Source organism: Triturus cristatus, chromosome 5_1, assembly GCF_964204655.1.
Source record: "Triturus cristatus chromosome 5_1, aTriCri1.1, whole genome shotgun sequence".
Classification (NCBI taxonomy): domain Eukaryota; kingdom Metazoa; phylum Chordata; class Amphibia; order Caudata; family Salamandridae; genus Triturus; species Triturus cristatus.
This window is the reverse complement of record NC_140587.1, coordinates 100,273,166-100,298,856: the sequence shown is the minus strand read 5'-3', so window position 1 is coordinate 100,298,856 and position 25,691 is coordinate 100,273,166. Positions and strand designations below refer to the sequence as shown.

Genomic DNA, 25,691 nt, shown 5'->3' with positions numbered 1-25,691 from the left:
AAGAGTGATGTACATGAGAGAAAAAAGTGTAAGCCCGAGACAGGGGGTGCAGAGAGCGCCATCCATCCCGCAAACCCAGTTCGTCGAACCGCCGCCGCACCTCTACGGAGAAGAGACCGGCCCCCGCTCTCTGTTGATGCGAACTATCTAAGTCTTTGTCCCAGACCAAGTTGAAATCTCCCATCACGAAAAGTGCCCCCTCCACAAAGTCCTCCACGATGCGCAACAGCTCTAGAAGGAACCTATTTTGCCCCGCATTGGGAGCATATAACACGAGAAATGAGCAAGTCTTACCGAGTAGCACACCCTTGACAATAAGCCACCTGCCCTCCCTGTCGCTCCGGACCTCGAAGGGTTGAAAATGAAGCGTCGAGCGAATAAGCAGAGCCACCCCTCTATGCTTGGAGGCCGCCGAGGACCTATAAATAAGGGGGAATTGCTTATGTTTCAATCGGGACTCATCCTTCCGGGCCAGGTGGGTCTCCTGCAGACCAACCACATCCAGATGGTGATCTAGGATGTACTTCCAGACCTTTTGGCGCTTCTGGTGGGAATTCAGTCCCTGCACATTCCAAGTTCCTAGGGTAACAGGCATAATTCACACAGCACGCCTCCCAGCTCTACCAGTCTCTCCCACACAGAGAGTCACAGGCGCCCCGCCGCCCAACAGGTGCCCCTCATCCGCCTGCATCGTCTAGAACTGAAGCCCTCCCCGAGCGTGCCATTAACCTCCCCTCGCGTCACCAGGCATCCCATTCCCTCGCACACCACACATTCCAACAGCCTCGGGCCACCACCACCGGTCCCCCCCCCCGCCCCGTCCCTCCCCCCCTCTGTCCCTCTCTTAAACGGGTCCCAGCAAAAACCCAACAAGGAACCACACCCCAAAAACATAATAACGAACAAACCCCAAAAAAGAAGAAACCCTAGAGCCAAGTGTTCCGCAGCGAGGGCCAGTGTTGAGACCCTCTGAGAGCCGGATCCCAGGTAGCAGTCAGTGTTCCAGTCGCTCTCCAGCCCGGGGCGTCTTCCCAAAAAGTACATAATCACCCACGGTACCTGAATGGAGGGGGAGTGTCCCTCCGACGCCTAGCAGCCTCCCGTCTTCCCTCAAGCCGCCGACGAGCTGTCCTGTGGCGGCACCACCGTCACATTCACCACGGAGGCCACTGCCCCATTTCTTTCTTGTCGGCTGGCCGCGGGATCCGGCCTATTCAGCGTTGCGGGTCGCCCCACTCTGTGCCAGGAGGAGGAGCGCCGCCGGCGCCGCGATGGTGATCGGCCACCCCTCGGAGAGGGGGCCGCGCTGTCCAATCCAAGGAGATCTTTGGCAGCCTGCAGGGAACTGAGCTGGACCAGCCTGTTCTGCCATCTGAAGATGAGGCGAAAGGGGTGGCCCCAGGAGTACGCCACAGCCTGATCGCGTAGGAAGGTCGTCACTGGTTTAAAGGCGCGCCTCTTCTGGAGCGTCGACGCCGCCAGGTCCTGGAACAGCTGGGGACGGTGCTCTCTGAACCGCAGATCGGTGATACCCCTCGCTTTCCTAAGGATACGCTCCTTGAGCTGAAAGTCCTGGACGCAGACCAGGATGTCCGGAGGGTGAGCCCCCGCACCTCTTGGCAGACCCACTCTATGGACCCTGTCCATCCTGACCTCGTGAAGATCGTCCTCGCCAAGGATCTGCAGGAAGAGAGCTTCCACGTAGCCACGCAGGTCTCCCGCCTCTCCATCCCAGGGTACCGCTCGAATGCGGATGTTATTCCGGCGGGACCGGTTTTCTAGGTCCTCCGCATGGGCCTGGAGATCTAGGTTCTGCTCCATCAGCCGCAGCACATCCTGTTGGAGCTGGTGCACGTCCCCCGCTAGCCCCAAATCATGCTCCTCCAGCGTCGCCACCCGTTCGCCGATGCCATCCACCTCTCTCCTCACTTCCTTGAGATCCGAGGCGAGCTGGGAACGAAGTTCCGAGATGTCCTCTTTGATAGCAGAGAAGAGCTCCAACATAAAGGCCTTAGTGGCCGGCGCCTCATCATCTCGCTGCCGGGGGGAAGCGCTAGGTCCGGGAGGTGTCGTCGGCCGCGCACCTCTCTGAGGCCCCTCCCTGCCCGGCTTTCCCTTGATGGACTTGTTGGACATCACGCCCGGTACGACAGCTACAGAGCGCGTAAGACCGCAGGCAGCCAGCGCCACTTTCCGCCTGACTTTGTCTCGCTGAGTTGGCCTTCCTCTACAGTTCCACCGGCGCTGACGGCGTCCAAGAGCTCCGGGTCAGATGGCCCACTGTCCACCGCACCTCAGGTCTTCCTCAGCAGATGCTTACGGCCAGTCCGGGATGGGAATGACCATCCAGGGATCCACCTTATGTTGCGTCCCCCGCTCTGCCACTCCAAGCTGCCACCAGGTCAAACCCCGTTCGAACGCGGAGGACGTGCACACTCCCGCTCGGGTCGGCGGTCCCCCAGCACGCCGGGGCACTCCACGGGTGTTCCTAAGCGCGCGTAGCCACCGTTCAGGGCACCCTCACTCCCCTCGTCGGCCGCCAGGCATCACCACCGTCCAGCTTCAGGGCTCGGGACCATTCCAGGACACCCGTCCCAAGGCCCCCCTTCGCCACCAATCGCCTGGACAACAAAGACAGGGGCCAAGCGCAGAGAAAGCCCCCAGCAGGTCACCAGCGGAAGCCCCCTCAGGTCTGTTCAGGCCAAGGGCCCCATGTATCCACTCTTCAGCCTTGGTCGCAGTCCCCGGCCTGAGCGCCGCACCGCCGTAGCTCCGTGGCTCTGCGCAGCTCGTTCGTTCCGGCTTACGAAACGCCCCACTCCAGATCGGGGGGAGGGTTGAGGACAGTCCCCGCACCAGCCACCGCCGGAGCAAATGCAGGCCCCCCACCACTGAAGTCACGCTGAGCTGGTCAGGAGTCCCCCGGGCGCCGCCCCGTAGAGGCCGCGAGTCCAATCGAGGCCAAGGTCTCCAGCCGGTAGCGCGGTGCAGCAGGTCGGCCGTCCGCCGCGTCCAGGTACTGTGCTTGTTGTGCGGGCTCCCTGAGGTCTAGCAGGTCACTCCTCCCACGCGGGGTTGCCAGGGCTTTGTCCGTGGGGGCCGATCTTCACTCCGCAATCAGCGGTGCCATCACTGCGGCGCCGCAGACGGCACCGCCTCCAGCCGCGGCTCAACTCGAGATCCCCGGCCTTCATTATCTGGCCACGCCACAGGCCCCGCCGTCACCGGGGGACCCCCCGTCCATCAACGGGTCCGCCACCAACTCCAGATCGCCTCCCGGGCCGCCGGAGGGGCAGCGCAGGCTCTAGATCGGCCGGCAGGGTTCGGGGAGGGCGCTATACAAAGCTATTCAATCACAGCGGCGGAGGGACTAAAAACACGTCCTACTCCGTCGCCATCTTGGACACGCCCCCTTGTCTTAAATTTTGACCTGAATTTGTTACAGTCCTGTCCAGAATTTGCCTTCATGTCAGGTGGTTCATAGTTTGGGCACAGTTCATAGTTTGGGCGTTTGCCGCAGGCTCTTTACATTTTTCACACCTGCAGGCATATCAGGCAGCCCATTACTCCTACATGGCTCTACGATGACAAGCATTGAGTTTGGTCTGCTGCTGGATGGTCCAATTACTATCTTGAGGCCTACACTGGTTGGGAGGACCCAACCAACACATCCCGCAATAAATGACTAATGCCTCTAAGATGTGGTTTATGTCCAGAGAAGCAGTCCTTCGGGCAGCTAGACAAGTGGCCCCCATAGAACTGGACATTCAGAAAATCTTGGTAGACCACAATGTGTCCATCCTAGGAGACCTATTTATAGATGAACAATTTCTCACCTTGGACCAATACCTTACAGCACACTGTTCTGACTGGCCAAATCCTATTATACTTGCAACTCTGGCAACATGCCACACTCTCTGGGGAATCATTCAAGAGGAACCGCCCATACATGCTATGTTGCAGAAACTACTTGTGATAGGCTCATGCCACCACCTGATTACCTGGTTATATAAAGTCCCAAGAGAGAATACCCACTTCCCTCTCACGCGATTACGATACACTTCAGAGGAAGATATAGGAAGAAGATTACAAGACACTGGATGGTGCTTAGCCCTGGAACATCCCCAAATGGTGTCTAGAAATGCTTCAAAAATATCCAATTCTCTATCATCCACAGGGCTCACCCCAGCTAAGCTACATTTATACAAGCACTCTAAACGAAACAGGGTTGATGCGATTCACGGACCTAGCACTTCTTTTGGCTAAAAGGACAATCACCCTACAATGGTGCGTACCATTTACCCCCACGACTATGTCCTGGCGCTGAGTCGTAGCTCACTGGGCAGAGGCAGAAAGTATGGCCCTTCACAGAGAAGAATCAAGAGGCCTCCGCAAAAATCGAATTTCAATGACACTGCTGGCTAGCTTAAATAAACAAGCATTGGCATAGCCAATAGGTCTCGCCTTTGGGACATTATAAGTGTTTAGCCATGCAACAGTTGATGTTGAACCAAGGATATTGTGCTGCATAATTAAATACTTATAAGGTCCCAAAGGCGAGACCTATTGGCTATGCCAATACTTGTTGCTTGCAGGAATCGGGAGGCGGGAGACTAGCCTTGAAATCAGTAGTCTCCCGCCTGAATCGGGAGGGTTGGCATGTCTGCAAACGACCAATGTTCAGGTCCCATTGAAAATGGAGATTGTCCTGAGGGTGCTGTTTTAAAAGACAGAAGGAAAGCTGTTGCATTTGAAGGCAAATTGGGCTTATCGACATGAATCAAGAAAATTGATTGAACCCGTCATTTCCTTTGGTCTTAAATAAAGCAGATGTAGAATGAACTATGAAAAAAGCATGTTTGGTGCACTCAGTGCCACTGTGAATACCTGGGTGGTGACTGAGGATGTCATGCGACACAATAGCAGCCCAATTCACCATCAAATGGAACAGCTTTACTTCTGTCGTTTAACACTGCACCCTCCATTCTGTGCGCAGTTAAAACCCACTTCCCACCCAAAGCTGGCTGCCAGCCAGAGCCTGCTGCTGTACCATCTGGGATAAACAGCGCTGCCGTGTGACGCCACTAACTGCACCCCCAGCACATCCGCCGGGGGATCGCTATGCGTTTTAAACAGTGGTATTGTGTGGCAATAGAAATGGGACTACCCAAGTGAAAAGTAAAATGCGTATATCACGGTCTTATACTGGTTAGAAACATCGGAAACGCAACAAAAGAAATAAAAAGTGTGTGCACGTTTATACATACCGCAACGAAGCAAAGCCACTAAAAGAAAAACGCAGTTGCTCTGCTTCATAGCGGTATATATTTTAAATGTGCACACTTTTGTTGTGGTATGTATTTTAAACGCACACACACTTTATTTCAGAATAAAATACCACTTTAGAAGGGTGAGCGATGAGAAAGGAGGCTGCTACACAGCAGAGGTTATGGAGCCAGACAAGGCAGTCCTAGCCATCCAGCTACCAGACATTTCCGCAAAGACATCCCCGCAGCCAGCTGCCCCCACCACCGAAGTAAAGGTTTCCCTCCGGGGGGTGTGTGTGTGGGGGGAGTGCGGGGGGGAACTACAAGCTGCTGTTTTACATCCGACTGGAGAGGAAAGCTAGACGCTGCCCCTCCTGCAACGCAGTGAGGCAGAACCCACCTAGCTTATGCACACACTAAATCGTCTGGTGAGATGCTGGGCTCCTGGTAGGTACAACAAGAAAACCTGCATGTTGTCTCTTCTGCATTTCTGGACAAAAGGGTGCAGAGAAGCGGCATGCCAGTCTGTCTCTACTCTCTTCTGTGGTAAGATTCTGTGCTTCGGTTATCTTCAACTTAAATCCATCTGAAAGAGCTCTCTTGTGAATTGCAGGCACGTGTTTTCAGAGACATAACAGCACATTTCATTTTTTTGAAAGCACAGCAGTCCTCGAACATACACCGTAGTGCATGGCTCAAAAATTGCCTTCGCGTTTCTCGGCTGCTCAGTGAGGGGTGGAACTCGCCAGATCGGTGCCATCCAGTGCCAGCAAAAGGGGCAAGTGAATAAGCTGCTACTCCTGCTGCCTCAGCTGAATATGTGCGCAACAGAAATGCATCGGGATTATTGCGAACGTGAAATGATACGTTGTACAGGACAGGGGAAGCACGAAGTGGAAAGGGAGGCTAAGAAAAACAAGCGTTGGCCGCGCGCGAGCGGCCGGAGACGCAAAATGTGGTGGGGGAGGGGGAGAAGCGGGAGTTGTGTGTGCGCGTGCGTCATCGCGATCGCTCTGAAAGCGAAAGTGGTCGCGATGACGCACACGAGTTTTCAAAGTGCTGCTGGCGGCCGGCTGCGCGCGTGCACGATCGCCTGAATGCAAGCGTTAGGCCAGCCAGCAGCACTTTGAAAATCCCACATACAAAATGTCTCTTCGAGCCAGCGCAAGCGCTGGGGCTCAGCGAGACCTAAAAAGGTGGAGCGCGAAGGTGCACGACTCACCATATATTTGGCTGTGGGAGCACAACTTGTCCATCACTTCTCTTTGCTGTCCACGAGCAGGAAAAGGAAGGACTTCCTTCCTGCTTGTGAAACACAACTCCAACCAATCCTGGAGCAGCTCTCATGCTGTGAAAGCAGCTCCAGAATTGGTGGAGCAGGTTCATCCAGCGTTCATTTTGAGGCTGGGGTCTGTGTCAGCAATCCCCAGGCTGTTTCACAGCCCTTGGATTGCTGGGTCTACAGTGGGCATGTTCGGCTGGAAGTCGCAAGATGGCCGGCCAATCCGTCATGCACACTGTAGACTAGTGCTGTCATCCTGCATTTGCAGGATTTAGCCCTGCCTCCACCCTCGTGCTGTACACAGCGTGCGCCAGTGCGGTGGCAAATAAATTATAATGGCATTGGCATGTCATTTTATTTATTTGAGTTGGCCTGCTGCACTTGCAGCAGGTGGGGCGACCGTCCTACTCCGCTCCTGAGGAGGAGCCACCCTGGAAATGCTGGTTCAACTGCAAATTTTATCATGCGATGATGATCTCCCACCCTAGACCACTGTATACAACCTCCAAGCCCGCCCTTCCTCGGGTGAACTCCACAAACACAACCTAATGGAGCCTTCACTCCCCCTCTAGAGGCTTTGACCAGATGCCTAGTGGTTGTGGCTATCTCCCCTTCCCCAGACAAGACCCCGCCTACCGAGAGCCCGGCTACTAATTACGACCACCACCCAAGACCCAGCCTACCGAGAGCCCCACTACTAAACAAGCCCACCACACAAGACCCAGCCTACCCAGGGCCCCATTACTAAACACGCCCACCACCCAAGACCCAGCCTGCCGAGGCCTACACTTCTTAACACGCCCACCACCCAAGACCCACCCTGCCGAGGCCCACACTTCTTAACACGCCCACCACCCAAGACCCAACCTACAGAGGGCCTGGCTACTAAAAAAGCCCACCACCCAGCCTACTGAGGGCCCCATTACTAAACGCGCCACCACCCAAGACCCAGCCCTACCGAGGGCCCCACTACTAAACAAGCCTACCACCCAAAACCCAGCCTATAGAGGGCCCCACTTCTAAACACGCCCCCCCCACCCAAGACCCAGCCTACAGAGGTCCGTACTTTTAACCACACCCACCACCTAAGATCCAGCCTACAGAGGTCCGCACTTCTAACCACACCCACCACCCAAGACCCAGCCTACAGAGAGCCTGGCTACTAAACACGCCCACCACCCAAGACTCAGCCTACAGAGGGCCTGGCTACTAAACAAGCCCACCACCCAAGACTCAGCCTACAGAGGGCCTGGCTACTAAACAAGCCCACCACCCAAGACCCAGTCTACAGAGGGCTCCGCTACTAAACAAGCCCACCACACAAGACTCAACCTACAGAGGGCTCCGCTACTAAACAAGCCCACCACCCAAGACCTACTCTACCGAGGGCCCCATTACTAAACAAGCCCACCACTCAAGAACCAGCCTACAGAGGGCCCCATTACTAACCACGCCCACCACCCAAGACCCAGCCTACCGCGGGCCCCACTACTAAACAAGCCCACCACCCAAGACCCAGTCTACAGAGGGCTCCGCTACTAAACAAGCCCACCACACAAGACTCATCCTACAGAGGGCACCGCGACTAAACAAGCCCACCACCCAAGACCCACTCTACCGAGGGCCCCATTACTAAACAAGCCCACCACTCAAGAACCAGCCTACAAAGGGCCCCATTACTAACCACGCCCACCACCCAAGACCCAGCCTACTGAGGGCCCCACTACTAAACAAGCCCACCACCCAAGACCCAGTCTACAGAGGGCTCCGCTACTAAACAAGCCCACCACACAAGACTCATCCTACAGAGGGCTCCGCTACTAAACAAGCCCACCACCCAAGACCCAGTCTACCGAGGGCCCCATTACTAAACAAGCCCACCACTCAAGAACCAGCCTACCGAGGGCCCCATTACTAACCACGCCCACCACCCAAGACCCAGCCTACCGAGGGCCCCACTACAAAACAAGCCCACCACACAAGACCCAGACTACAGAGGGCTCCGCTACTAAACAAGCCCACCACACAAGACCCAGCCTACAGAGGGCCTGGCTACTAAACACGCCCACCACACATGACTCATCCTACAGAAGGCTCCATTACTAAACAAGCCCACCACCCAAGACCCAGTCTACAGAGGGCCTGGCTACTAAACACGCCCACCACACAAGACTCATGCTACAGAGGGCCCCATTACTAAACAAGCCCACCACTCAAGAACCAGCCTACCGAGGGCCCCATTACTAACCACGCCCACCACCCAAGACCCAGCCTACCGAGGGCCCCACTACTAAACAAGCCCACCACACAAGACTCATCCTACAGAGGGCCTGGCTACTAAACACGCCCACCACCCAAGACCCAGCCTACCGAGGGCCCCATTACTAAACAAGCCCACCACCCAAGACCCAGCCTACCGAGGGCCCCATTACTAAACAAGCCCACCACCCAAGACCCAGCCTGCAGAGGGCCTGGCTACTAAACACGCCCACCACCCAAGACCCAGCCCTACCGAAGGCCCCATTACTAAACAAGCCCACCACCCAAGACGCTGCCTAACTGTCATCCGCTCGTTTATAATCCACCACCACCCCATTGACTCCAATGCATATGTCTCCTATATGCTGCCCCGGTTGTGTTCATGTTCATGACTCTAGTCCTATGTTTGCGTAGGCGAAAAAACGAATGGAAATACACTGCACTGCAAAGACGACTTCTCATCATGGTGCTGTTTTTATTGTAACCAGTGCTCTTATTGCTATGTCATATTAGCCATCACGCGTTTCCTCATTATGACGTACATCCTCCAAAAGCACAAAAAACAGATGGGCACCTCCTTCACACATTTTCTCTCAATTACATTTAACACATATGTACCATTAGGCGCGCAACACCCATTGGACTCGAAGGGCTTCAGCCCCCCCCCCCCCCCGTCGCGTGTGGCAGCCCGGAATGAGACAGCTTCCCGAGCACTTCACAGGTCTTTAAAAGACCATTTGCATGTCAATGAGGCCTCGCTGTTGTTTCACCCCTTCTAAGAGCCCCTGCAGCCCCACACTGCCTATTGCTTAAAGATTCAGCCCCCCCCCCGAAATTTTTGCTCAGCCCACCCCCCCCCCGAAATTTGGCTCTAGTTGCGCCTCTGTGGACCATCCCTCTGTGCTTTCTGCAGAGAGGCCAAGAATTGGATGTGCACGTAGTCTGAACGGTGTAGGGTCCTCTGAAAGGCACTGTTACAAACGTGCACTGCTTGTGTGCCCCGTTATAAACCCCCACACTTAATCTGAACTCCCCCAGACACCCCAATGCGACTGAGTACCCAGTATGCACTATACAAGAGGCATGTGTTGCACGAAACAAAACACAGAAACATAACATCAGGAAAAAGCAAAATAACTTTAGGGAATGCACAATGGAATAAAACGTGAAATGTAAACAGAGGTTGCATAACGTTGACATTCATTACATTGAGAATTTTTGCAACCATTATTGAGAGCTCGCGCTGTGTGCTTGCCGCTAAAGTTAAGGACTTGAACATAAGGCCTCTGTGGGAACCTGTTCCAAAGCCGGTTTCACCTGCCTCACTTGAAGCCCTGCTGCCTGCATCTCACGTGCTAGGAAGCCCTTCCAGGTGTGGTATGTCAGCGCCATGAAACCCTCCCGGGGGAGGCGTGCGCTATACAAATACACACAACATAACACATGACAGGGACAACTGCACCTGGGCCGTGTCCTGACCGAAAGATAATGTGGGGGGCGGGGGGGGGGGGGGGGTTCCATCCATACACCTCCCTTGAAGATACGACACGGGGGTGCAGGTGGGGCAGGAGATGGAAAAGGCAGCTAGTCACACAAGGGGCAGCCACGCACAGACTACGTTGGGGTCAGTGGGGCAGGCAGCACTTCGTTAGTAAAAGAGATGTGGGTAGAGGTGCGAGTTGGGGGGAGCGTCTGTAGGACAGGTAGTGATGGGGAGCGGCTGTGGGTGTGTTTTGAGGCAGGTGCGCAGGGCGGAGCTGGGAGCAGGTGGGAATGTGAGAAGAGACGGAAGTGATGGCAGGGGCGTAGCCGGCCTGTGGGGGGTTAACGAGGGCGGGCAGGGGGTCGAGGCAGGTGTGTTACTGAGTAGTTTCTAGGGTGGGGGTCAGGAGTGTACGAGCGGTGGTTAGTGAACATAGAACTTAGTATGGAGTGGGCATGGGTGAACTATTGGTTTCTTTGAGAGGGTAACCCCCAAACACCCCCGATGAAGGTCGGGCTTGCCTAGCACACAATTGAGGTATTGGAGTACTTCCTGTGTGCTCTTTCTGAACTGACGTCTTTTTCCAAGTTTGGATACAAATAATGTTCTAAATGAACTCTTCAGGTCCATGTTTTTTTTCTTTACCTTTGGTATAATCGCGGCACCCACGCTTTACTTATAACATTAAAAGTGAAGCGCGGGTGCCGCGATTATACCAAAGGTAAAGCATTAGCAATGCAATAAGTCTCGCATTACTGAAAGTTTGAGCTATTGGCTTTACAAATAATTATTTACATCATCTTTCTGGAGCAAGGACCCCCCCCCCCCCCTTCCAGATACCACTGAAGCAATTATGGTTGAGTTGCTTTGCTCTCCCAGTAGTACAATTTGTGCTGGATATTTACCCAACACCACTGTTAGGGCATATTTACAAGCCCCTATTGCCACAGCAACGTCACTTTTAGTGACCTTGGGATGGCGATAGGGCCCTCGCAAAAAAATGCAGTTTTGCAACTTCTATGTGTGCTGCATTAAGCAGCACACGCAGTTACAAAACAGCATTTAAAGATTGTTTATGTGCAGGAAGATTTATTACGCCACTGCCCCCTAGCACAGGCACCTACCACTGCAACTGAGTCACAGTCGCGATGTACCGCAGTGACGTGCCTGCGTTCCTCCTTTACATCCTCCCAATAGATCCATGGGGGCAAGGGAGGCTGACCTTACACCTCCCTGTGCAGGACAGCCCTACAAAGGTCTCTTTTGGAGGCATAATACATCTGGTATAAGGGTGGCCTAGTTCAATAGCATGAAGGGAATGCATTTTTCATATTTCACGATCGTAAATAAGTAACAAAATACATAGAAATATACAATAAGTATGCAAAGCCGTGCTTCTGTGGTCATTGGCGTTCTGCGTAGGTTGGGGCTTTAAGAGCCTGGATTTAGGATTTTTGAACCATGTGTGGGCAATATGGGCCAGCCCACACTGAGCCAGACACACAACAGCCTGGTGCAACTCAGTCTGCTCTTGGTTTCAGGCCTCCGTTTTGCTGTCTGTGCAAATGGTTTTCTTTTCAGCCAGGCGTCCTATCCTTTTCTAGGGGAGGGGGGACACTTCTAACCACAGCCTGAAAGAGTTAAGGCTCAATTAGTCAGAGAAACAAGACATGTTCTAAAAAATGTGTGGACCCAGTGCAACACAATGTATAGGCTGGGTCATGACTCTACCAAACACACACCAGAGCATGCCAAGGGTCCAAAATGTATTTATGTTGTATTATTAATCATTCATTTGTAAAGCAGATACACCCCTGGTGGTCATCATGGCGCTAAGAGACCAAATAGAGGGCAGGGAGTTGTCACAAAATTCTGCAGAAGAGTGAGTGAACAGAAAAGATGGGTCTTCAGTGTTTGGCGAAACAAAAAGTGGTTGGAAATAAAGCAGAGGACAAGCGACAAACCATACCAGATTTTGGTGCTAAGGCTGAAGCCCTTCCGTAAGCGTGACTGAAGCGGAGACGTTTCAGCAGGTGCGAGTTGTAAGAGGCCTAAATGTAAAAGGAGACGTCACTTGATAGGAAAAGAACCCCAGATCGGGCCTATGGAAGGGATGGTGAACTGTGCAAAACAGCCTGAAGAGAAGGTCTGTTTCTGGGAACCAGTGAAGAGAGCGGCCGCAGAAACATGATCGAACTTAAGCAACCTGCACGCCAGTCTGCTGGCAACTCCCATATGTATTGGGACCACTGTGTCAACAACCAGAGTGTTGAAGTTCATCAGAAAAATCATATAACAGTGGTAAAGAGAAGCTAAATGCAGACACGTAGAAAGAAAGGGAAAAAAGTTGAAGAACAACTCTAGAGATGATTAATTCTTCGACTACTGAATCTATCAACAGCTGACAGGCAGTGTGTAGATATCTGAGTCAGGAACCTTACATGCAAGACTTGACTGAGCACCACAGCATTGGTAGAGGATCCAGTAACATATCACCCAGACTGGAAGATATCTCCCCCAGAAGCCTAATCCAGCCATCCCCGGAGGAGGACAGAGTGGTGCTACCAACTACTGTCCATGACACCAAAGCATACGCCCAAGCCAGGTCTGATGCGACGACGACCTCCCACCCTAGACCACTGTCTACAACCTCCAAGCCCGCCCTTCCTCAGAGATGCTCCACAAACACAACCTAATGGAGCCTTCACCCTCCCTCTAGAGGCTTCGACCAGATGCCCAGTGGCTGTGGCCATCTCCCCTCCGCAGCCGGAGAGCCTCTGAAATGCGCCTAAACCTGTATCCTAATGTCCTACATCCAAAATAGTAAATATGGCTATAAGGTTACCTTACATTAAAGTCCTTCTTTAAGTATTCAGATCTATCTGTTTTAACATTGCAGATGATCACACCATTCAGAGTGTCAACTCTATTCACCTAATTTAAAATCCGTAACAGTCCAATGGTCCTCGGGTGATGACGTCAGCCATACGCACCGATAGTAAGGCGCAGTCAGGGATGGCTTTCCGGTTCTGTTACTTCTGACGTAGTTATATAACATATTCATATATCGTTGTGTGTGTGTGTGTGTGTGTGTGTGTGTGCGTGCATGTGTGTGTGTTTATGTGCGCAATGCCAATAGGGCTGAAATAGCTTCAGCCAAACCCCCCACCCCCTGAGTCGTATGTGTCTCAGCCCGGGCTGCTGCTGTGGGCTCGGCTGGGCAGTGTCTGAAGTCTTATCTCCGGCACGCCCAAGGTTTTCACAGGTCTTTAAAGACCATTTGCATATTTACATACCTTTGTAAACTGGTTACCGAGGCTTAGTTCTTTTTCTGGTTCCAGTACCCCCCGGACCCCCACTCTGCCTATTCCTTACATTTGTATTTTACATTTACTGCCGTTGTGTGAGAATGCATTTCATGAAAAGGAATATAAAGTAGGGTTGCCAAAAGAAAAATGCCAGCCATGTGTTGTTTAAAGAGCCTGCAAAGGCCTCATCTTGACACTAAAACGGGTTATAAATAAAAAAGTATGGAGTCATTTGTAATGTGACTTTCTGTCTTTGTTCCCTTTAATTATCAGTCATGGATCATTCAGACAGCCCTAGAACACAATTAAAAGTGATTTTTATTTATATCTGCTGTTCGAAGTATGCACTGGAAAGTACTGAAAATTCGGATTTAGGTGACTGCTTATTTTCGTACCGTCTGTGACACCAAAATAATGAGCTGGCAACCCTAATCATAAGACTGGAAGTTTGTTGCAGGATCAGCACATTATTTCTGATTAATACCATAATAGCAATAGTTAAACTTATAGCTGAAACCCTATGCTGCCGTCAATAACATGCTGAGTTACTTCAAGTGTCTGGGAGTGCACCCTGCATTCAGACAACTCGCTCCTCATTCTCGCCCTTCTCTTTCACACTCACCCTGCACTCACAGCGACCACAATGCACTCACACTGATCACCATTCACCCGCTCACCCTGCACTCACAGTGATCACTCTGCACTCACAATGCACTTGCACTGTTCACCCTATACCTCACCCTGCAGTCACACAAGCACACTACTCACCCTGCACTCATGTGACACTTCACTCACTGCTCAATCTGCAATCTCACTCAAACAAGCCCATCACTAAACATGCATTAATTCGTCCCACTCTGCACATACATCTTCACCCAAATTCATATGGTCACCTCATCACCCTGCAGTCACTCCTCTTACCCCACTCTCCCACTGTTGCATCGCTCACCGTGCACTCACATGGGCATTCCTGCCACCCACAAAGCACAGAGTGTTGATGTGCCTGCTACAAAGAATGTGTACCATGCAGATCACAGAACTGAGTGTGAGTAAACTATGAGTGGCGCTATAAATGAACTGTTTGTCAGAGAGGTGCTGTAGAGAGATGAGGTGCATTGTTGGTGAGTGGTAGTGAGGGAATTCATGGAGAAGGAGGAAATGGGAAGGGGGCGCCAAAACAGACTGTTGCACCGTTTGCGACCAGTGCTGGGGCCAGCCCTGGCTGGGAGTGTTAGCCCCCTCCCAAAGTTCGGGTCTAGTTGCGGCCCTGTCTGTGTGTGTGTCCACCGACTCGAGGGTTGTTCTCGGGGGAGGCCCGCGTGCAAATAACCCTTCTAGGTGTCTGTCAGTTCTGAGTGTACATCGTCTGTATTGATTGACTGGCGACAGAGTCCCTGGGAGGGCCCGGAAGACCCTTGTCTGTTCTCTTCACTCCACAGGGTCCAAAGATGATGACGCTGGGCTGGGTGGCACAGCACACAATCTAAGGAACCCTTAAACTGTCACGTTCACAACAGCACTGTAGTGACCTGGAGCAGGGCACTAGGACCCTGCAGTGGACCATGGGGACCCCAATAACTGGACACCACATCCGGTCAAGGGTGTGGGGAGGGGACAGTAGAGGGGACGAGGGAGCGTGGGCAGAGGTGACTGTAAGCAGCTCAGCGCGGCAAAAGAATAAAGAAGCAGATAACCCTTACCTGTCTCCTGTACATCTGTGGGGCCTCAGGACACGACAAGCACGATGGCCGAATAGGCAAAATACTGCCAGACCAAAAGCACAATCCCTCCCAAACCATGCTTCAAAGCAGCCATAGAAAGACATTGGTAAACCTACCACAGCAAAACCACCTTCTCATGCGCCGTCACTGCACCATGACTGCCTCCGGGACTGCGTGGCGCAGGGAGACAGCACTCTACTTTGGACCGACAATGGACAGCAGTGACAGGGGCTGCTGGGCTCCAGCATGGGACGTCACTGGTGTCCTGCGGTCCATCCTACTATGGCCCTGCCAACTGGACCAAGTGCACAAGTACCATCCTGCAGCGCTTGTCTCAGAGTAGTGAGGGCGCACAGGCACAGGCTTCTCTGGGAGGTAGTGTGGTGGGCTAGAGCTCAGAACCACACATGGATGGATGGGGGACGGTAAATGGATGGATGGATGACAGGATAGATAGGGGACGGATGGATGGGACGGTAAATGGATGGGGACAGGAGGATGGAAGGGTTTCAGTCTCGGAGGATAGGTGATAACATATCTTCTAGGACTAGCCGGCCTCTGCTCGCGCTTTGGAATTACAGGTATGGTTCACAGTGGAGTGCAGCTACTCCCTTGCACTGGAGGGACCCTATGCGGCCCCTGTCCCATCTCCTCAGCTCAGATGCTTTTCAAGGGTCGGTGAAGGGGGTCTTGTGCGGGTTAGATAGGTACCTGCCATTCGTTTGTGTTGTGATGTGCCAAGTTATGCCATGCAGTGCTCTATATGGACCTTCAGTCCAAGGGACTCATTCAGCAGAGTAACTTGAGACAGAGTCAGTAGGACAGGACAGAAAACATCCACCCCAGGTCAACTTTGCTCTCTCTATGCCTCCTCCGAAATTACCTGACTGAGAGACTGCTCGGGTGCTCAGCTCCATAAGCTGTTTGCCATAATGACTAAGTTGGAGTGGCAGACCCAGAGGAATGCAGCAGTTTCACATTTCCAGGATAACCTGTGGCACAGTTGACTAAATCTAAAATCAGTCTAAGAAACACACCATCAATTACTGATTGGGGTATCAAAACCTTATAGTTTGTAAGTGGTTGAAAAAAGACTCTCACCTCTGAGTACGACAGAGAACACACATTTATTGTAACGCAGAAAGCTTACCCCACATATCAAAAGACACCAAAAGAATGATTCTGTTTCCATAGGCAACAAGCATCCTTCCGTGTCATTGATTTCACAATCTTTAACGTAAGGCTCTTAATTTGACAACTTTATTTTGTGTCTTGCTTTGTTTCCTGCATTCCATCGGGGCTGGCACTATGGCGCTCGTGGAAGTTGGGCATCACGTTGGTCAATGTTACCAGAAATCTAGAGCCTAATTCACGAAGAAGACGATATAACTCATAGCTTGTTTGTTTGTATCCTTCTGTTCTGTGGTATATCTAAACACTTCATGCACCATTCATAAATCTGGGCCAGGAAATGCCATGGGCGACAAGTTGAAAAGATTACTCCTTTGTCAGTTATGGCGTAAGATGCACCACCTTTCGGCTAGAATTGAAGCCAAGTTGTCTTTTATAGAATCCCTTATAGAGACGTATAGGAGAGCCCATCTCTTCGTTGTGAGGGTCTCTGCAAGAGAGGGTCTCTAACCTACCTCCTCCCACGCCACGTTTATGCGATGAAGGGGTACTCACAGACTCCAGACATCAGACATGACTCCGTTGTACTTCCTCCGCAGGAGGATCTCTGGGGCGGTGTAGGCGACTGATCCGCAGAAGGTGTTCATCAGAGAGTGGCTCATGGAGTATTGACTGGCGAAGCCAAAGTCTACAACACAAGAAGCCCATGCGTTACCCATCTGAAATACTTCCCTGGCCATAGTATGTATAGACCAACTTATCTTAACCTATATTTACATATAGAGCTGTCTACACATTCAGCCTCACTTGTGCATACATATGTGTACACATCAAAGCACACCTCTTTGTCCTTACTCAACCATAATTACAAGGTATGTACAGCACTATCCAAATCCTGGAAAATTACTAATCAAAGAATTAAATCTAGGCCACATCTTCAACCCCCAACACTTCAAACTTCCATTACTTTAACCCTATTACTGTATGTCCTTATCTATAACATTGAACTGCCCTTCACCTCAATCTCTCATTTAAAATCCCTCATATGAAAACAGTATATTCTCATGGCCTAGATATAATGATGGGCATCAACCTGGCTAGTACACAGTCCACAAATCTGAAACTACACATCTGTCCTACAAGCCATTAATACAAGAACTATGTGTCAAACTCTCTGTTATGGGAACACGGTGGAGGGATCCGGATCTGCAGGATAAGACCCATACAGCACTTTCCAGACAGTGGTGAGTGAAAGAATGAAAGCACAGCCACTCAAGAGTTTCCCGTCGCTAAACACAGAAGATCAGGCACAGAGTGTATTAATAGCTCAATAATGTGCTTTTTAAAAGGTTTCTGAAGGCAGTCTCATTTTTAGTGTTTCTTAATTGAAGAGGGAGCAGGTTCCAGACAAAGACTACAAGATCTGGGTTTAATCCATCATCATTCTTTAGCTCACTTCGCCACCCCAGTTCAACCCAGATCTGTGACGGGGGATGAGAGTCTGAAAAGTTTCAGCGCTCCATCCATCATCTCCTTGCGTTTGCTTTGTTCGCCCTAAGTTGGCAGAGTATTGCCAGATGTGGGTCTCTTGCTCACTTTGCCACTGGATTCAAGCTATCCTGGCTGATGAGGGGTGTTCCCCTGAAACCGGTCCCAGGATGCTTGTTTCTGGTCCAGGCAAGACCTGGCTCTGCAGTTCGGGGCTGGACTGTTCCCATGAGGCACATGGTCAAGACTGGTTTACATATGGCTAGGTCTGAACTGGGGTGGCGAAGTGAGCTAAAGAACGATGATGGATTCAACCCAGATCTGTGACTGGGGTGAGTGTCTGAAAAGTTTCAACGCTCTGTCCATCATCTCTTTGTGTTTGCTATGTACCACTATCACCACGTCGTGATGAGTCATTTCCACTGACATCAACTGATGCGTTCTATGAGACTGTGGTGGGTCATTCTCTAATGATTAATGGGACACTATCAAAATAAAGAGCGCTCAGGTCATGTAAAAATAGTATTCGGGCATCGCCATTTTTGTATGACTGCACTCAGAACTTGTCTATGGGTGGTTTCTAGTGATGGAGGCAGATATTCACCTTCCAGATATGTACATCAGACTAAAAAGAGTTATCAGAATTTTACAAGGTGGGTGACTTTAAAAAACACATGGGAATAGAGAAGTTACCATTATATTTACTTCCTGATTATAAAGAATATTCTTTGTACTCATCAAATTTGTTTTGTATCATGACACTTTAGTAAATAATGAGAATATGGCAATATTTACTTTTGGAAATTTGAAGTAAAGTCAGATAAAAAAAGGTATATTTTGACAATGTAGATTCTGACATGTCAAGGCTTTTACAAGTTAGAATTCTGCAATATTTTACAAAGCTGTTCAAGTACATAGATATCAGATCGCCTACTGGTGTTTTGCGGATGATGCTTTTATTTATTTAAAAAAATAATAATAATAGTAATTGAATGAATGAGTCGTGCTATTTTCCTATTTTCAAATTCACAAGGAATCTGGTTGTGCTAGGGTGAGTGAGGTTTGAACGCAGCTCCGTTGGGCTTTACCCTCAACGCTGTCTAGAATCAGTGGAGGTTGGAATAGACTCATGCTGAATGCACAGGATAGCCTGGGGGTGGGTGAGCATGTGTTCAAAAAGATCCTGGGACACTTACTGCAAAGAGTGCAAGATGTAAGATGTCCTGAGTGGGCGATACCAGGCTGAAAGAGCAGCTGCAAATATCATGAGAAGGTGAGCATGTGTTGAAAGAGACCCTGTGACATTGACTGCGAAGAGGGCACGGGCTGGAAGAGACCCTGTGGCACTTACTGCAAAGAGTGCAGATACCCACCGCAAGGGTTAAAAGAGACCCTGTGACACTTACTGCAAAGAGTGCAGATACCCACTGCAAGGGTTAAAAGAGACCCTGTGACACTGACTGCAAAGAGTGCAAGATACCCTGGTTCACGGTACCGGTGACATTTACAATGGAAGAGTGCAAGATAATATGAGTGAGCGAGCATCACTGGAAAGAGACCATATGAAATTTACTGAGAAGTGTTGATATACCCTGAGTGGGCGGACACAGGTTGAAAGAAACCCTGTGACATTTACTGAGAAGTTTTGAATATACCCTGAGTGGGCGGGCCCGGGTTGAAAGAGGCCCCGTGACATTTACTGAGAAGTGTTGAATATACCCTGAGTGGGCGGGCACGGGTTGAAAGAGACCCCGTGACATTTACTGAGAAGTGTTGAATATACCCTGAGTGGGCGGACCTGGGTTGAAGGAAACCCCGTGACATTTACTGAGAAGTGATGAATATACCCTGAGTGGGCGGGCACGGGTTGAAAGAGACCCCTGACATTTACTGAGAAGTGTTGATTATACCGTGAGTGGGCGGGCACGGGTTGAAAGAGACCGCGTGACATTTACTGAGAAGTGTTGAATATACCCTGAGTGGGCGGGCACGGGTTGAAAGAGACCCCGTGACATTTACTGAGAAGTGTTGAATATACCCTGAGTGGGCGGGCAGGGGTTGAAAGAGACCCCGTGACATTTACTGAGAAGTGTTGAATATACCATGAGTGGGCGGGCACGGGTTGAAAGAGACCCCGTGACATTTACTGAGAAGTGTTGAATATACCGTGAGTGGGCGGGCACGGGTTGAAAGAGACCCTGTGACATTTACTGAGAGGTGTTGAATATACCGTGAGTGGGCAGGCACGGGTTGAAAGAGAACCCGTGACATTTACTGAGAAGTGTTGAATATACCGTGAGTGGGCAGGCACGGGTTGAAAGAGAACCCGTGACATTTACTGAGAAGTGTTGAATATACCATGAGTGGGCGGGCACGGGTTGAAAGAGACCCCGTGACATTTACTGAGAAGTGTTGAATATACCGTGAGTGGGCGGGCACGGGTTGAAAGAGACCCTGTGACATTTACTGAGAGGTGTTGAATATACCGTGAGTGGGCGGGCACGGGTTGAAAGAGACTCCATGACATTTACTGAGAAGTGTTGAATATACCCTGAGTGGGCGGGCACGGGTTGAAGGAGACCCCGTGACATTTACTGAGAAGTGTTGAATATACCCTGAGTGGGCGGGCACGGGTTGAAAGAGACCCCGTGACATTTACTGAGAAGTGTTGAATATACCGTGAGTGGGCGGGCACGGGTTGAAAGAGACCGCGTGACATTTACTGAGAAGTGTTGAATATACCCTGAGTGGGCGGGCACGGGTTGAAAGAGACCCCGTGACATTTACTGAGAAGTGTTGAATATACCCTGAGTGGGCGGGCAGGGGTTGAAAGAGACCCCGTGACATTTACTGAGAAGTGTTGAATATACCATGAGTGGGCGGGCACGGGTTGAAAGAGACCCCGTGACATTTACTGAGAAGTGTTGAATATACCGTGAGTGGGCGGGCACGGGTTGAAAGAGACCCTGTGACATTTACTGAGAGGTGTTGAATATACCGTGAGTGGGCAGGCACGGGTTGAAAGAGAACCCGTGACATTTACTGAGAAGTGTTGAATATACCGTGAGTGGGCAGGCACGGGTTGAAAGAGAACCCGTGACATTTACTGAGAAGTGTTGAATATACCATGAGTGGGCGGGCACGGGTTGAAAGAGACCCCGTGACATTTACTGAGAAGTGTTGAATATACCGTGAGTGGGCGGGCACGGGTTGAAAGAGACCCTGTGACATTTACTGAGAGGTGTTGAATATACCGTGAGTGGGCGGGCACGGGTTGAAAGAGACTCCATGACATTTACTGAGAAGTGTTGAATATACCCTGAGTGGGCGGGCACGGGTTGAAGGAGACCCCGTGACATTTACTGAGAAGTGTTGAATATACCCTGAGTGGGCGGGCACGGGTTGAAAGAGACCCCGTGACATTTACTGAGAAGTGTTGAATATACCGTGAGTGGGCAGGCACGGGTTGAAAGAGAACCCGTGACATTTACTGAGAAGTGTTGAATATACCGTGAGTGGGCGGGCACGGGTTGAAAGAGACCCCGTGACATTTACTGAGAAGTGTTGAATATACCCTGAGTGAGCAGGCACGGGTTGAAAGAGACCCCGTGACATTTACTGAGAAGTGTTGAATATACCGTGAGTTGGCAGGCACGGGTTGAAAGAGAACCTGTGACATTTACTGAGAAGTGTTGAATATACCGTGAGTGGGCGGGCACGGGTTGAAAGAGACCCCGTGACATTTACTGAGAAGTGTTGAATATACCCTGAGTGAGCGGGCACGGGTTGAAAGAGACCCCGTGACATTTACTGAGAAGTGTTGAATATACCGTGAGTTGGCGGGCACGGGTTGAAAGAGACCCCGTGACATTTACTGAGAAGTGTTGAATATACCGTGAGTTGGCGGGCACGGGTTGAAAGAGACCCCGTGACATTTACAGTGGAAGAGTGCAAGATACCCTGTGACATTCTTAGCAAAAAATGCAAGACCTCGTCAGTAGAGGATACCTATTCCTGGGAAATCTTTTGGTGGCATCCATGGATTTTAGCGTTTTGGTTTTTGAGAAAGGGGAATGTGTGGTGTGGTGTTCCTGGGAAAGAGTTTGTGTAAACATATTCATTTGGCCTTGTTAGAAGTTTGGGTGTTTGCAGTGACTTTGAGGTCACGTTTTTTTGTGGCTGTCTTATTTATACATGTGTCTTACCGGATGTTGAGGTTATTGTAAGTTAGGATCAGTTGTTGTAATTTTTGTGGTTGTTCCTTTTGTTTGACGTATGTGTGTGTGTGTGTGCGCGTGTCTGTGTGTGCGCGCTCATGTTTCCTTTTTGTTTTCTAAGGAAGGACGTGGGCGGTGCCCTACATGTCACGCCAGCTAGTGATGTTATGGTGACAGTGGGGATGTCATGAGGCTTCTCGGCAGACAAGTCGCCCGCATCACCAGGGCAGAGCTGCCTGTTCCATTTGCTCCCGGCGGGGGTCATTCATGGATGGATCTAACTTGGAATCAACCCGCTCCTAACAAACCTCTTGTCCTCTGCATATTGTCACACACCATCTGGACTCACAGCAAGGGGTAAAGGCGAGCAGTGATATCTCACCTGTCAGCTTAACAAATCCGCGATCATCGAGCAGGATGTTCTCACACTTCAGGTCCCTGAAAGGAAGAAAAAAAGTGTATATTAATGTATATCACTCTTTACACTGAGCACCTTCACTCTGAATAACAAAGCGAGAGTAGGAACACAGTCCATCATGAGCAGTAAATAAAACAGAAGATAGGACCTCTGCTGGTCTGGAAACCTGGATGTACAGGAGACAGGGCACCTGCAGGAATGAAAACCCATGTACAGGAGAAAGGGCCTCTGCAGGTCTGGACACCTGGAGGTACAGGAGACAGGACACCTGCAGGAATGAAAACCCCCTATGTACAGGAGAAAGGGCCTCTACTGGTCTGGACACCTGGATGTACAGGAAACAGGGCACCTGCAGGAATGAAAACCCCCTATGTACAGGAGACAGGGCCTCTGCTGGTTCAGACACCTGACTGTACAAGAGACAGGGCACCTGCAGGAATGAAAACACCCTATGTACAGGAGAAAGGGCCTCTGCTGTTCTGGACACCTGGATGTACAGGAGACAGGGCACCTGCAGGAATGAAAACCCCCTATGTACAGGAGAAAGAGCCTCTGCTGGTTCAGACACCTGACTGTACAGGAGACAGGACACCTGCCGGAATGGAAACCCCCTATGTACAGGAGAAAGGGCCTCTGCAGGTCTGGACACTTGGCTGTACAGGAGAAAGGGCACCTGCAGGAATGAAAACCCCCTATGTACAGGAGACAGGGCTTCTGCTGGTCTGGACTCCTGGCTGTACAGGAGACAGGGCACCTGCAGGAATGAAAACCCCCTATGTACAGTGTAGGAGAGTAGGGTCTGCAATCCTATGATCACCCCAGATTTTTGCTTTTTGCTTCATTGGTTTACGACTTTTCCTGGCTGTGGGCCTGCTAATCAGACCCACAGCCTAGCTGTTCTCTCTCTAAAGTGACACATGTACCTTAGGTGCATTTACTAATTGGAACTGGGCCACCTTATCAGTCCCTGTATCAGCATACCTTAGGTATCCAGGGCCTAGGTGTACCCAGGGCCTACCAGGGGCTGCAGCATGTATTATGCCACCCCTGGCTGGCCACCCAAATCTGACACAACTGGCTGCACGACGGCTGGGGCAAGGTGGTGTAATCACCCTTTGCTTTAGGTATAGTATTCCTATATCTAACCCTAAAATGGACCCATGTATTCCTATCAGTCACTCCTATGGCAGGCCTTATCAATCCTGAGGGCAGAGTGCTTGGAATCATGGGAGATGGTGCTCTGGCATGAGCTGAGCCCGTCTACAGCTTGCGGAACCAAGTCCTAATAGCTGTTCCAGGATAACGCGTACCATATACTCTTAAAGTGCATTATAATCCTCGCAGTTATTTGCTAACTTTGGTATCGCATTATCAAAGCATGTCGAGTAAGGTGTCATACAAATTGGGATACTAGCCCCTCGCCAATTCTGGCGACGGGGTTAGCATTCCACCCTTCTAGAGGGACACGACATGCATGTAACTGTGAACCCCGGTTAAAGTTGACTCGAGCCTCAGCATCACAAAATGGATGCTGCCACCACAGACACAAGTCTGACCTCCTGCTGCTGGGAGTCCTTCCAGCGGGGAGAGCTTGGACAAAGGGTTTCCTGTCGTGGGCGGTGCCCGCGCCATCCCAGACAGGGTTTTGTGTATTCCAGGTAGGCAAGGCTGAGAGGAAGGTGACTGCAAGTGGCACCCCGGTGCTCACTGTGCATAGGCCGGCTTGAACCAGTTCCAGGGGCACCCCAGCCTCTGAGCCGGGGAGAGACCGGGCAAAGGAGAGGGGTGTAACCACCCCCCCCCGGTCCCACCCATAGGCAGGACCTAGTCACGGGCCAGCCCCTTTTCTTAGAATAAAGGTAGGAGCGGGCCCCCTTCCCAAATTGGATAATTCTGAATCTTGAACTACTTTCCACGAAAGGAACTCTTGACTATTTCTGAAGACTCTCCCTTGTGGCTAAGGAGTAGCCACCCTGCACCAGCAGGCACCACCTAAGCGCTTGCGGTTTGCTGCACGTCCATCCTCCGGATCCAGACTGACCAGCTCGACGAGACCCGGATTCCCTGCCATCTCTGACCTCTACCTGCATCATCAGCTCAGCTGAGATTCGTGGGTGTGACGAGACCTGCGGGACCGGCCATCATCAAAACGTGCACGACGCTTGCCTAGCACGACCACCGAGGGACCCTCGAGTGAGTGCTCCTGGGGTTTGAGAAGCCCCAACCCTGAGCAGCTCCAGCATCGAAGACCAGCCTCCCAGCATCCCCGAGATCTGCGTGGGGGCCCTTCTGCTCTTTGCCGCTCACCGCGTTGTTCGGTCACTTGCCGTTGGCTAGTGGCCCTCCTAACGACGCACCACGACATTTCCGTCGCTGGTCTGGTTGCTCCAGACTGGCCTTGGCCCCCCTCCAACAGAGGAGCACCCCTGACCCCCCTGGTCCACTCCAGACGCCATCTTGACTCCACCGCGTGGGCTTGCCTTTGCCAAGGGTTGTTGCCCCCATCCTGGGTCCAGCATCGCCGACAGCAGACACCGTCGTGGGACAGCTCGCCCCTTCTGCCTGGTCGCCGACAACGCCTCCTGCACCGAGGGACAGCAGAGTCCAGCGTCACCCACTCACCTGATCGCGGTGACTACCTCCGGTGCCATCCTGGTGCCAACCTCAATCACTGGCTAGTGATTAAGAACTAAGTCCTCTCTGCTTTCAGGTTATCACCATCACCGATCCAGGCTTGGATCCCTCCGAATATCGACACTGGTCGCCTGCCAGCAACTTCTTCTTTCAGGCTCCTGAGACTACAACGAGGACTCCCGACATCTTGCTGAACCTCACGCAGCCGCAGCCTCTGGGCTAGGTAACTCAAGCATTTCGGTGCTCCATCGCAGGTTCGCTCTACAAGTGTCCAGCTCCTTTTTCATTTAGTCCCACTGATCGGATCTCTCCGGAATCAGTAACTTTAGACTCTAACCATTCGCATTCCACTGTTAGTGTATATGGTTTCCCGTGCCCCTCGGGCATTTGTGTAAATTGTGCAACTTGATGTATTTTCATAAGAGTTTTGTAGTGTGCTTAGCTCCCTGACTCATAAAGAGTCAGGGTAGTCTTGTTATAAAT

The 25,691-nt window shown here is 51.3% G+C and overlaps 1 protein-coding gene across 1 annotated transcript in view; it reads right to left on the bottom strand.

Annotated features, from left to right (window-relative positions):
* LOC146830314 (testis-specific serine/threonine-protein kinase 4-like) overlaps positions 1-25,691 on the bottom strand; it is a 350,041-nt gene that overhangs the window by 254,095 nt on the left and 70,255 nt on the right. The window contains exons 5-6 of the mRNA XM_085603709.1: positions 22,539-22,594; positions 17,007-17,139 (exon numbers count right to left, since the gene is read on the bottom strand). Coding sequence (XP_085459835.1) covers positions 17,007-17,139; positions 22,539-22,594 — 189 coding nt within the window. The remainder of the gene's footprint in view (positions 1-17,006; positions 17,140-22,538; positions 22,595-25,691) is intronic.